Genomic DNA, 14,200 nt, shown 5'->3' with positions numbered 1-14,200 from the left:
TACTCCTCGTACAGTTCATCCATGTCAAGTTTGTCTTGTATTTGAAGGGCATTCACTGCATCACAGAGGTGGGAAAATGTGAACTCCCTCTTCAGCTCCAAGACTGCCACATGCTTGTGAAAATTGCTGTCTGAGAAGTCATACCATCTTTGTAGGTAGCTCTGTGCAGCATCATAGAAGGAGCAAAAATCCTCCTTGATTGCTGCTGCTTTACTGTCTGGAAACTGCTGGAGAAGTGCATTGGTCTCTGTTCCGAAGAAGGAGTCCACTTGTCTCTGCTGGAGCTTTCTCTGAAGTGTGGACATGATGTCAAAGAGCTCACAGACTGTCCTGTCATCACTTTCCAGCTGCATGGTAACGTCATGGAATATCTTCAGTGCATTGTGGAGGAAGGACAGATAATGCCTGTAACTCAAGTGGTTGCCCCTCACCGTCTTGATCCTTCTTAAACAGCTTCCACAGCACCTTTGGGCATTGCTCTCCTCCAAGAGATAAGAAGTATGCCTTCACAACAGGCCAGCAGGTATGCAGTCTTGTGACAGCTGGCCATATACTGAGACATGATTCAGTAAGACATGGTATTCCTCTTCAACAAATGCAAAGATTTTTTTCAGCTCCTCAGTGCGCTTGGATGATGAAGAAAAATGACTGAAAATCTTGTTCACCACACTTTCAATGTCGATGTCCAATCTGTCTCCAGCATACTTTGCACAGTTATGCACTATGTGAGCCATGCAGTTGGCCTTGACAATCTTGGCATTATCTGCTTTCAACTTCTGATAAACAGAATTGTACTTGCCATAGTTAACACTAGCATTATCAGCTGTGTATGCAGAGATCATATCAAGTTGGAGGCCATTCTCTCTTAGTTTATTTGTTATTTGCTTATGAATGGATGCAGATGCCTCCTCGCTATCCTCATAAAAATCAAGAACTTTGTTTTGTAGACCCAGCTCTGGCGTCCAATATCTTACTGCCAGTGGGAAAAGCTTGGCACTGCCGTGATTTGAGGCATCTGAGGCCACCGAGAAAAATGGTGTGAGCTGGGGCTTGTCATCTGACTGTTTGTTAATGGGGGAAGTCAATTCACTCAAACTTCTTTCAACTGACAAAGGGGTGAGGGCATTTGTTATGATGCAAGCACTCTTCGTGCGGCCACATGAAATTTTTTTGGCTATGTCCGAGTCCGGGTAAATGACAGGGGCTAGCTTATTGCTGCAATCTGTGGACCGGTATGAGTGTGCATGCTTCACTGAGTGATACACACTGGTAACTTCAGCTGCTGTTACCTTATCAGATAAACTGTCATGCTTTGGACTCAATAGAAACGACTGCATTGATTTAGATGTCTCTTGCTGTCGGACCTTTTTGTGATGAGATTCTCGCCCAGCATGTCGTTTGACATCATTTTCTCCACCGTGAGCAACGGAGAAACTGCTGTTGCATAGGTAACAGAATGCTTTGTCGGGCTCGTCAGTTGGTCTTACCCGGCTGTGTGAAGTCGTCCATTCCTTTTTAAAAGAACACTTTCTCTTTTTGCTTGACTGCGGTGCACTCATCCTGTCATTTGCATCTTCACTCGTACAGTACAGTAATGACAGACGTACTACTCTCGGACTCTCTCGTGTGTATGTTTGGGGCGTATACATTTGACGTAGGACGTATCATTAAACGCAGCCTATTGGACGGACGTCATCGTTGTCTCCTGCAACCATTGGTCGAAATGAAATGCTCCCCAGTAGCGCAGATCAGAGCTATAGAGGGTGATAGTCTTTCTCTATTGCTCTGGGCTGGTTAATTTTAATATTAACATTTTTTTTTTTTTTTGCCAATGAATGGAAAGCGGGACATTGTCTTGATATGCGTGACGCGGGACAAACACTGAAATAGCGGGACAAAATAGCCTAAAACGGGACAGGTGGTCACCCTACTCTAGATCGGCTCTGCTTGTTACTGTGCAGCCTCAACACCTAAATAGGAATTAATGCAGACAGGCTTTTAAGCTTAAAGTCCCATAGACTAGTTAACTTTTAGATTGCAGTTTCCCTTGAGCGGTTGTTCTCCGTATATGGGTCATTCCGTGTCATTTCATCAAATGCCTCCCACCTGACCATCTCAGAATGTTCTGAACAAATTCAAGTACAAAGACACTTGTTAATAGGAGAAATCCAAAATATTAGGTCTCTACTGTAAACAGTTTTCTCATGAAACATCATTGAATGAAGGGTAGTTTAGACGGTTTTTGGCATCATGCTCTGAAAAGCCATTTTTAAACAGCAATATCTGGAAAACTATCTCACCTGTGGCCTTCAAAATTTCTACAGTGTATATCTTTTACTAATAGCCTCCACACATGGAATATCGGGGGTGTAGCTCAATGATAACCTAGTACGGTACACTCTTAGAAATAAAAGTGCTAAGTAGAACCATATAAGGTTCTTCGGCTTGTCCTCATAGGAGAACCCTTTTTGGCTCCAGGTAGAACCTTTTATAAAGGTTCCACCTGGAACCCTTTTGGAAGGTTCTACCGAGAACCCCAAATAAAGGGTTATACCTAGAACTGTGTGCGTAAGGTTCCACCCAGAACCCCCCATGAGAGGTTCTACAAAGAACCCACGCAGGGAGTTCCACTAAGAACCCTTTCATATTTCAAGGGTTTCATCTAGAACCTGCACAGGGAGTTCCACTAAGAACCCTTTCATTTTTCAAGGGTTACGTCTAGAACCCACACAGGGAGTTCCACTAAGAACCCTTTCATATTTCAAGGGTTTCATCTAGAACCCACACAGGGAGTTCCACTAAGAACCCTTTCATTTTTCAAGGATTACGTCTAGAACCCACACAGGGAGTTCCACTAAGAACCCTTTTATTTTTCAAGGGTTTTATCTAGAACCCACACAGGGAGTTCCACTAAGAACCCTTTCGTTTTTCAAGGGTTTCATCGAGAACCTACAAAAGGAGTTCCACCAAGAACCCTTTCATGTTTCAAGGGTTTCATCTAGACCTCACCTCCAACAGAACAGGCTGTGTAGGTCCCAGGGGAGAACAGGTCAAAAGTCAGCAACATGACAGGCCAGACACATCATGCTGTCCTCAGTCGTGGATTTGTGTAATCTCCAGCAACGGTGACATGGCAGAAAGTGGAGACAAAAAAGAGTTTTAGTTCCATCAATCCAAGGTGCACTTACTTTGCCTTATTGTAAGCTATCTACAAACAATAAAATAATGCATGGTCCAATGAAAGGAATCAGAGTACATACTGTACGTAGTAATCGTGACAGTGGAACAGAATCATGAGAAAGTGAGGGAACCCCACAAAGTTTTCACATTGATTTAAATAATGTTAAAATACTTTTCAGTGTTATGTAACAAGTACTCAAAATGTTACATATTATAACAATAATGGAAATCTCAGCAAAGCCCTCTTTTTCAAGCCAATGGCACACTTCGGCTTTTCGTCCAAGCTGTGTAAGTCATTTCTACAAGAAAACAAACAAGCAAGCAAACGAACAAAACATAACAAGAAACAAATGCTTAGTCCACCTTTCACCATAAAAGTCCTCAGCTAGGGTCAAGCATGCTGAAATAAGATATTATATTTAGCTCACCATGATTCTCTGAAGTTTCTTCTGTTCTCTCTCTCTTCTGTTCTTCTTTGTTCTGTTCTGTTCACAGTAATCACTATTGGTATGTCACACCTGGTTTGTAGAGGGGGAAGACTAGACCATAGGTGCAATCCATGGGGCAACCAGCTCTTAACTCACACATGACAGCCACCATTGGGCCAGCTCCCAGGCCCAACACACCAAACCTCTCCCTTTCCCCTGGGAGATCAAGGTTCAATTCCTGGCATCAACAAACCCTGATGCAGTAGCCCCAAAGTCAGCATTACAATATGATTTTCTTTTTTTAACATCAGTTAAGGCTTGGCCTCTGACATCAAAGACCTTCCTTTATCACTGAACTTATGTGCAGCTTCACAACTTGACTAAGCCAGTCAGCAGGGTACAGCAGCCATGGGATGAGGCCCATCATGGAAAAGTATGAGGAGGAGACAAATACATGAGTAAAATTGTCTGTAAAATAAGTGTTTAATATTTTTCAAATTGTCTGTCACTAATCCACACATCACCTCAGTAGGCATTAACATGGTCACTCAGCATCAACCAGGCCTTGAACTCACAACCTCAAATTGTATCTCTAGATCATGTGACTTGTAACAAACTTTCAAAAGCCTTTGTCCAGTGAATAGTATAGCTCACTTAAATGCCCCAGAAAGAGGGGTTATATCCTTGCTGCAGGGACCCTGGGTTAAATTCCCCTCGCTGCTTCTTTGCTTTGTGTCATTTCCTCCTGAAGAAGGGAGTAGTGTAACTAAACTTTTAAAAAATAAACACAATTATAGCTGCGTCGGGTCCAGACTATTTTTGGCAACTTTAGGCAATTCTGAGCAACAAACAGGAGAATAGGAAGGCAAGACAGTTGACATTGTAATGTTGCACATTTTGCACCAGTTGAGGCTGAAATCCACAATTTCTGGAACCAAAGACCATTGTCTATCGCACTGAGCTAGTGGCAACTCAACTGTGGCTTCACAAATTGACTAAGCCATTCACAGTCAAAAATCAGTGTTTGAGGTAAAATTTCTGATATGTTTTTGTCAAACATCATCTACCCTGACTCTAAAATTTTGTACATTTGTTTCACAAAGACTACAAGGTATTTTGATGTATCACCATTATCACCCTTGCTGGGGCTTGAACCCACATCGTCTGGCACCAAGAACCAGCTCCTAGCCAATGAGCTAATTGTCTGGAAGTGAAATCAGCAAGGTATGATATCTCTCAACATGGGAATTGATACTGTGACCTAAAAGCAGAAGTCACAGTTTGTACAGACAGAGCTAAACAGACACATGATCAGCTCCCTCTGTCTGACCACTGACATGAAGGAGCTGTCAACCTGGCTGTGTGAGTGAGTGTGGCGAGTCAGAGGAGTCCCTGGTAATGGTACAGACTTAGATTTGGAGGGTGGGGGTTAAAATCCCAGTCACAGCTAATCTTTGCCTAGATCAACAAGTTTTATCTGATGAAGGTCTTGCTTTCTTATAATTAATGGTTGTGAAAATAAATTGGTAACAGAACATGTCAGTGATAGGACTGCCATTATTTGTATGTCTGATCAGAAGGTGTAAGCTGATAGACTAGTATGGTGGACCTGATCAAAAAGTGTTTTTGAATAGGGTCCTTAAAACTGATCCCGGTGCAGCGGACCTTGTTTTTTAAACAATTTTGAGATGATTTGAATTATTTAGTTCAGTTTGAAATAGAAAACAAATCGTCAGAAATCAAGATAGATATGGTTAACTACAATTGAGGAGTCACGACAACGTCAATAATTAATTTAGTTCTGAAATTGATCAGAAATGTATCAAAAATCTTTGGGGAAGCTTTATGTGAATGAATCTGAATGTTGACGTGTTGAAGCGTTTGGATTTGACAAAGTCTAGAAAGACTAGAGAGACTAGAAAGACTAAAGAGTCTAGAAAGACTGGAAAGACTAGAATGACTAGAAAGATTAGAGAGACTAGAAAGAATAGAGAGTCTAGAAAACTTGGAAAGACTAGAGAGACGAGAGAGACTAGAAAGAATAGAGAGTCTAGAAAACTTGGAAAGACCAGAGAGACGAGAGAGACTAGAAAGATTAGAGACTAGAATGACTAGTAAGACTAGAAATATTAGAGAAATTGGAGAGACTAGAATGACTAGAAAGACCTGAGAGACTAGTAAGATTAGAGAATTTAGAGAGACTAGAAAGATTAGAGAGACTAGAGAGACTAGAAAGATTAGAGAAATTAGAGAGACTAGAATGACTAGAAAGATTAGAGAGACTAGTAAAATTAGAGAAATTAGAGAGACTAGAAAGATTAGAAAGACTAGAATGACTAGAAGCTTTATAGTGTTGGAGGCCGGAGGGCTGGAACTGGAATTTTCACATTGAAGTTCCTGTAAAGCTGAAAGTCGGCTGATTCATTACTACTGTGTAATGCTTTGGATGCTGCACAACAGGAATGAGTGACAGAGACTTTATTATTCATCATTTACGAGGGAGTTTGTTTTAATTGGGAGAATAACGTTGCTAACCAACAAACAATCCTGCCAAAAAACAGGTAAAATCAATATTCTCATTGATAAAAGTAATGACCGCAAATAACAGCATTGTAGCAGGTAAACACACACAAGGAGGTTGCATCGCTCTCCAACTACAAACAGACACAATGTGACTAGAAATGATAGGTAATCTGCGCGTAAACATTAAATCACTCTTTAACTGTGATTCAAACACAGTTAAATGTCGGCTGACTTTCTGACTGACTCTGTTATTTATTATTTATTACACCCGAGTCTAGAGGTCTCTGTATACTCACTGTTTAACCGTCATTAAAGCTGCATTAAGGACACTATGTTGAGCTGCTGAGTGCAATGTCTTAAACTTCCTGCAGAGGGAGGAATGTCATTAAACAAAGTGAATATGTCAGAAAAGAAGTAGGGAGGAGAATATAGATACTGGTAGATGACAAAAATATGAGTGATCTGATTACAATCATATTTGATTCTTTTTTATTGACATCCTGAAGGAGGAGATGCTTCATGGTAGAGCTCAGACATGATTTGTATGTCACTGTATTTAGGGTCATTCCGTGTCATTTCATCAAATTTCTGAAAATCTTCCCACCTGACCATCTCAGAATGTCCTGAAAAAATTCAAGTACGAAGAAACAGTTGTTAATAGGACAAATCCAAAATATATGGTCTCTCCTGTCAACAGTTTTCTTATGAAACATCATTGAATGATGGGTAGTTTAGTAGGTTTTTGGCATCATACTCTGAAAAGCCATTTTTAAAAGGCTAAATTTATCAGTAGCATTTAGTCACATGTAAGTCTTTGGTAAATGGTAAAAAACACAATTGAATTGCCCTCCTGTGATGTTTACTAGTAGGCTGTTAGGACATGCAGTACCAAGATCGGCCACAAAAACCCCACCAATATCAGGATTTTAAAAAATCACTGCGACAAATTGAGGCAAAACACCCTCCCGATGTTTTAATATGATTTTAACAAGAATATGATCTTTAAAAAAAAGTAAGTTTGGACCTGATACTTGTTGTCAGTTTTTTGGAATATGGCTCTGAAGTTGGGCAAAGATGTGTTAACTTCCATTTTTTAGCCTTAATATCTGTGAAACTAATCATCTGAGAGAGACCATATTTTGTAGAATGTTTGAGCTAATACCAGAGATAGAGGCAGAAGTGTTAGAAGTCTTTTATCTGCAAAAATGGTAGCTCAGCCACTCTTCAAATGTACTACTTTATTTCAACAAGCCACATTTTAAGTACCTACCATACTAGCTCATCATTGAGCTACACCCCTGATATTTCATGTCTGGAGGCTATTAGTAACAGATATACTCTGTAGAAATTTTGAAGGCCACAGATGAGATAGTTTTCCAGATATTGCTGTTTAAAAATGGCTTTTCAGAGCATGATGCCAAAAACCGTCTAAACTACCCTTCATTCAATGATGTTTCATGAGAAAACTGTTGACAGTAGAGACCTAATATTTTGGATTTGTCCTAGTAGAAAGTGTGTCTTTGTACTTGAATTTTTTCAGGACATTCTGAGATGGTCAGGTGGGAGGCATTTGATGAAATGACACGGAATGACCCTTTAATAAACATAAAGCACCTAACATCAGGCTACAGTACACTGCTGATTTGAGAGATTATATACCAATAATATTCTTTCAAGTTTTTTATATTAAATGTCATGACATTCATTCAATGGCTGGCTATATAAACTTTGTTTTTCAACAAGCACATGAATTTTGATAAACGAGCTAAACCCTTCAAAGAACACATTTCAGGGGCCCGTTGCACAAAACTAGGATTAAGACATCCAGGATAAGTGACTGAGCTGAGCTCAATCGATCCAAAACAAGAGCGTACAGGCTTAATTGGTTGCACAAAGACCAAGCCAGGATGAGCAGACACAGATTCATCAAGCCAGGTGAAACCAAACCTGGATAGGTGCGCGCTCACGGCTCCCTCAAATAGACCCCGCCGCCGATCACAGATTCGCTGATTCACCATGGCAAATAGAGCGGCATACTTTTCCCCTTTTTTTGCTAGGAATGTCATCAAAACGTACTTTAATACTCTCCCCCTCTAAAACAACGGGTTACAATATTATGACTTTATTCTCATGAATTTATGACTTTGAATTTTTATTTTTTCTCTGTGGCTCTAATCTTCTGTCATTTTATATATAGCCAGTCTATGGGAAACTGTAAATTACCTAATGATAGCAACATCATCTAAAATCGTAATTTATCCAAAATGATTGAAATTAATGATCACAAATGTTTAAATAATGACAGTGGGTCTAGTAATATGTGATAACAATGTGTAGTGGGCAGTGGAATAACTATTGGTTTCCGTTTGTGGTGACTGCTGACTGAGATAAGGGATGAGATTAAATATATCCTGGAATTTAGCCTGGTCTGGAGCAGGCTAACTCCACAGAATAAATCTCCATGGTAACTTGCACCATAACATATCCTACTGCCCCCTATCCTGCTTTTGTGCAACCGGATCACGGATAAGTTGAACCAGGATAACCAAGATATCCCGGCTTAATCCCTTATCCTAGTTTTGTGCAATGGGCCCCAAGTCTCAATCATCTAATAATAATAATGATAATAATAATAATAATAATAATAGTTAAGCATTATAAATCTCATTGTTTTAACTGTTTTGGTGGTTTAAATATTCATATTAATATGACTGTCTTCATGATTACCAGAAGTGAATCAACAATTTCAGAGATGATAGTGATGATTGCACTCACCACTGCTCCTTAAATCAAACATTTTGATGACAAACACTTGTTTCTTAACTGAGTGCCTTTCCTTCCACAACAGTGAAAATGTCCTGTAAGGACTTGTGAACACACTGCAGGAATTCATGGACATTGCGATCCGTGTAGCTTGACACAGTGCAGCCAATCCAGTCTTCATGGACACCGTAGGCAATACCAAAACCATCAGGCACCTCCGGGGCAAAGCAACCAGACATTATTGCAGGACCAGTGAGGGTGCTGGTGTACATGGTGGGGATGTTAGTTATGGCAATGTACGCTGGATCTGTGTAAAAGCTGTGCAGAGCCTGGTTCTTTGAATTGGCCAGGTGTTCCAGGGCAAACAGGTGAAACTCAAAACCTTGACCTAGTGAGAAACAAAAGCAATGGTGAGTTCAGCAAGACCAAAGGGTGTCTGTGTGCTGTGAGACCAATTCCGAAATCCCCCAATTCCAAAGTCGTTATCTTAGTAGAACATATTGGAAGATATTAACTGGAAACATTATTTCCTAAGCACCTTATAACATTACTAACGGGAGGAATATCTTAGAGTGAAAGTGTAATGAAAATCCTTCAGGGCATGTTTTCAGAAATGTGTCGACGGGACAATACTTTGAATAGTTCACAAATATCACAATCGTAATCCTTCAAAAGCAAGTAAACATGTCATATACACACCCATAGAAGCTTCCTTGACGAGCTGCCGATGATATTTAGAGCACTCGGTCAGCATGGCCTGTAGTTGTTCCACGCTGTGTTTGCCTGGCTGGCGAACAAAGGCGTGTGAACATCGTTGTGTGTGAATGGTGGCTGTGTGGATGGTGTCTATGCGGCCATGTCTGAACGCTGCAGTGCTACAGGCCTCATGCGAGGTAACCGTCTGTCCATACTGCCTCAGGAAAGCCATTTGAAAAGCCAGCTGGACCATAGCATCTGGAGACAACTTCCTCTTCTTTAACTGTGCCTTGCCTTTCTCGAACCTCAGGTTATCAATGCTGAGTTTTGATACAGTTGAGTCAAAGTTGTCCTTGGCTTTTTTGATGCCACTCTCCAGCTCGCTGTCCAGGTTGAACTGCAGTCTGTGCACAGCAGACGCTGAATCCACAGCAGCAGCAGCCGAGCCCGGGTGGACCTGCGGCCGCTCCGTCATATCTTTGAAGATCTCATTCTGAAATCGAAGCATAGTTATCCCGTCGCCCCAGGAGTGCTCCATATTAATGGCTGCCTGTCCGTCTTTGGTCAGAATGAGATTGAAGGACTTGTCGTACCACCGGTTGCAGCCGTCGCCATGCAGCGTGTTGTGGAAGAGGTGGTTAACGTCCCTCATGCTTTCATCGTCCAGACAGAGACAGAAGAGAGCGCTGTCAACAATCCGTAAAACCTCTGCGTTTCCAGCCGCTATCAGTTTGTCTCTCAGCCCGGCCCACACATCCCTGTCCTCACTGGTCAGGACCCCGAGAGGAAAAGCAGCTGCTGGTGTTGGGTCGGACAAAATGTACTTCAAATGGGACTGAATCTCTGCAGGCTTCACTAGATTCCCATCTCTGTCTACAACGTCAAACACATACATGTTGCCTTTCCTCATCACGAGGAGATGTCGCGCTGTCTCCTCTGTGAAGAGCTCATCTCTCCCAATCTTAGGGATCCGAGTTGTGTTGAAGAGGCGAAAGTACTGAGACATGTCCAGGGGGGAAGCATTCACCATGTAAGCTCCATACCAAGACAGAGAGGACGGGACCCAGCGGATTAACCTTTTGAAACCATCTGTGTCACTCTTTGCTGGGTTGCGGTGGACAACCTCTGGCTCCAGAAATCCAGCTCGTAGTGTTTTCATGAAGCGGACTGCTGAACACACCACATTAGTTGCCCGCACAAGCTGGTCATTGTACTCCGTTTTTGGGTCGGGCTTAAACATCCCAGCAGGGTTGATGTTCAACACCAAAGGGACACGAGTACAAAGGTACCTGTCAGACCATGATACTGAAAGAAAAAGAGTTATTTAACCACATTCATTAGTGATTGTACAAATATGAGATGCATTCAAATTCAGGGTAGTTATCAGAATGGCAGATTAACCTGAGCTGTAGCTTGTGTGCTTATTGTTTTTGTCTTGAGCTACCAGATCCTCCTGCAGCTGCTTCCCCACACCGTTCTGGAAATCCAGTGCAAGTTTCTCTGTTGTTCTAAGGATACACAATCAAGATTGTTCCAAATAAGATTTAAGTGAGAATGGATAAGCAAGTTTCAAATATGAAATCGTTGATTGTCTTTCAAAAAAACGTACCTGAACTGTTCATCATCCAACAGAGGCTTCTGGGCAGCTAAATACCTCCTGAGAGTATCCGCCAGCTTCGGTATGGGTAGCCTTAATGTCACAGGGCAGAACTGATGATTTGTTTTTATATTTGACACTATTGATGGATTGCTGTGTTTTTACTGCATGGATTTGGATGAATTGTTTGGTTTTATACTGCATGCTTTTATATTAACCGCCTTGTACATGTGCTCCCAGTCACTGTTACTAATAACCACCTGATAATCTGCACCTGTCCCAGGCTTTTCCCCCATGACATGCAAGGTTTTCCACCAATTGGGGCTCGGAGACTGAAGCAAGGGGCAAATGATGCGGCTCTGTGACGACCTCTGTTGCCGTCTAAGAGGCGGAACATTCTGTCGCTGCTAGTATACTTGGACAATATTATAATTTACTCATCTGACTTCTCCTCTCATGTGCAGCATCTACATGAGGTGTTCCAGAGGCTCCTGTGTATGTGAGAGCCCTCATGTCTCAGTATAAGCTTGAGGGTTTAAAGTGGACATATGTCAGAGTGAAAATCCCCAGGTAGTCTTGTCGAGTTCCCCTCGAGTCAGGATCTGCACCAACCACACCATTCACTAGGTCACACATGCAAGGGTAAATAGATGCTCTGAATTAGTCATGGAATCTATGTCTGTCCTCTAAGCTTTTTTCATATTTTCAAATATAATAATAATAATATAGAAGTACTAGTTGTATAAGCTGTAACACAATGACGTGTTTGTTAAAGTGCACATCATTACTGTTAATACTCCATACCTGAGCTGCACCACACCTTTCAGGGTTATTCGGGGTTGGAAATGGATGTTCGGTCAACTTTTCAACGACTACATGAATCTTTCTTCGGTGATCCAATATGAATTCAGCCATCTGTGTAATTACTTTTGAAAGATGTAGTTAAATGGAGAAGCTGAAATAAGACAGTTTCATACGTGTCTCGATTCCTATTGGATCATCTTAGAAACATTCATGTAGTTGATGAGAAGATGTTGAACAAATGTCCCTTTCCAATCCCGAATAACCCGATTAATAATTAAACTTATTACAGGTGGTAAATTACTCAGTTACTCGTTTACATGTGCCAGTCAACTGTAATGTGAAAATGTGTTTGTGGCTCCTTACTTGGGTAGACTCTTCTGGTAATGCATCGATGGTACAACACTTCGGTGCAGATACTCTGTTGAAGGCGTCCTGTCGCTGCTGTAGTTTATCTTACTGAAGCCCAGAGCAGCGGCTCTTAAAGTCATTCTGGAGTTCCTCAGAGATGAAACGCACTGCGTTTGAAGCAGACTGATCATGATGGCGTTGGCTGGAGATCCCAATACCTACTGTGTTGTTTTCTGATGAGACACCTGTCACTCCAGGTAACAAGTCAGAGACAGAGAGCACACTCACCTCCTCGACCCTCACGAAAGGATTCCAGGATGTCTAAACTGGGAAGTGAAGAAGGCCTCTGGGCAAACAGTCATCGAGAATGCAGATGAAGTCTCAAATATTGACTTGAGGTAAATATTACGGGCCCTAGTTTCGTGGCGCAGCGCAGGGTGGCGGAGCCGGCGCAATGCAAGTTTCGACCCGCGCAGCCTTGCGCACCGTCAGTTTGGCAGTTTGGTGGATCGCCTGCGCCAAGATGGGTGTGGCGGCGCAGCAGTGGGAGGCGTCACAGATTCAGCTTGGCGTAGCGGAAGTTTCGTGGCAAAAAGCCTCGCCGAGACTGCGCTGAAAGCTCGCCAGCTCCAACCTGGTCTACTTTCGGCGCAAGGCGTAAATAAAGTCCATTCATTCAATGCGAATCACAGCTGGCGGAGTGGAAGTTTGTCTGACGGCGCGCAGTGCGCACACGTCACCGAGACCTCACAGGCAGGTTTCCACAGTTCCAGGCACATTTAAATGCAATACATAATCACAACAAACACTATTTAATGCAAGTAATTGAATCAACACGTGAATTTATATCTATATAGATTGTCCCGTCACATCTGACGTCAGATCAAAGGCGGATGGCACGCGTAGCGGAAACTCAGCCTCTCGGACCAAAACATCTCCCTCTCTCTCTCCTGTTTTTTATAATATGGGCATTGTTATTATTATGATACGCGCGCACAGCGCGTGATGCGCGTGGTAGGAGCGGCGGCGCTGCTTCTGTCATCGGGTTGTCAAGTGACGGAACTTGCACTGAACCTCCCCTAACGCATTAAAGGAGAGGAGAGGAGCTCATTTGATTGGTGAAGATCTGAATCGGCTGTATTAATCCCAGTCCACGCCTCGTCTCCTCCTCGTCTCCCACTCACGCCTTCTTCTCCTCCCTCTTTCCCACTTGCGCCGGTGGGCGAGACGGGAGGTGTGCCTGCGCGAGCCTGCGCGGTGCACGAAATATGCAAAGTCCAGGCGGACACACCCCGTCGGCGCGGCGCAGGTGCGCTGAAAGCTGACTGCGCCTGGTCTACGAAACTAGGGCCCTTCATTTTAAACAGCGCAAACTGAAGAGTCTAACATCAGTGTAAGCATAACCACCATTAACAAAAAAAACGTTTAATGATGCGTGACACATTTCCCAGTACGTCATCCAAGTATAAAAGTTGCCTCATTGAATCCCATTTAACTCCAAGGTTCACCATCATTCAAAATGCAAGCAAAAACACCTGATTGTCATTTTGACAGTATTTTAAATTACATTTCCCTTTTCACACAAAGAAAAATAATTATAATACAGTTTAGGTTCAGGTAGTATCAAATAGGCTTTTCAATGTGAATCTAAAATTTAAAGTCCCAGTCGGCAACATTTTTTTGATCATATTCACCGAAGTCGACACTACGCTCCGATAAAACAACATAAATCATCCGGTTTTTAGAAAAAAAGCGCGCCTCTACGTGCACATAGAGCCTGTTGTTTGTTTTGTAAAATATCAACAAAGCCCGGGGTCATCCTGTCCAATCAGCACACAGGGCTGTGTTCGTGCACACAGAG

At 42.3% G+C, this 14,200-nt stretch overlaps 2 protein-coding genes across 2 annotated transcripts in view; both read right to left on the bottom strand.

Annotated features, from left to right (window-relative positions):
• nkiras2 (NFKB inhibitor interacting Ras-like 2) overlaps positions 1-8,241 on the bottom strand; it is a 73,166-nt gene extending 64,925 nt beyond the window's left edge. Inside the window, exon 1 of the mRNA XM_084038148.1 lies at positions 8,232-8,241. The gene's annotated coding sequence lies outside the window, so the exon portion shown is untranslated. The remainder of the gene's footprint in view (positions 1-8,231) is intronic.
• Positions 8,242-8,950: 709 nt separating this feature from the next.
• LOC311031474 (carnitine O-palmitoyltransferase 2, mitochondrial-like) lies at positions 8,951-12,530 on the bottom strand (the record flags this gene model as incomplete). The annotated part of the gene is made up of 5 exons (XM_084037779.1): positions 8,951-9,282; positions 9,594-10,895; positions 10,992-11,098; positions 11,200-11,280; positions 12,355-12,530. 5 exons carry the CDS (start codon positions 12,528-12,530, stop codon positions 8,951-8,953), a joined length of 1,998 nt encoding a protein of 665 aa, XP_083893905.1.
• Positions 12,531-14,200: the final 1,670 nt, after the last annotated feature.

Source organism: Eutrigla gurnardus (genome assembly GCF_963514095.1).
Source record: "Eutrigla gurnardus genome assembly, chromosome: 20".
Taxonomy (NCBI): domain Eukaryota; kingdom Metazoa; phylum Chordata; class Actinopteri; order Perciformes; family Triglidae; genus Eutrigla; species Eutrigla gurnardus.
The sequence above is the reverse complement of the archived record's forward strand: the minus strand, read 5'-3'. Positions and strand labels throughout refer to the sequence as shown.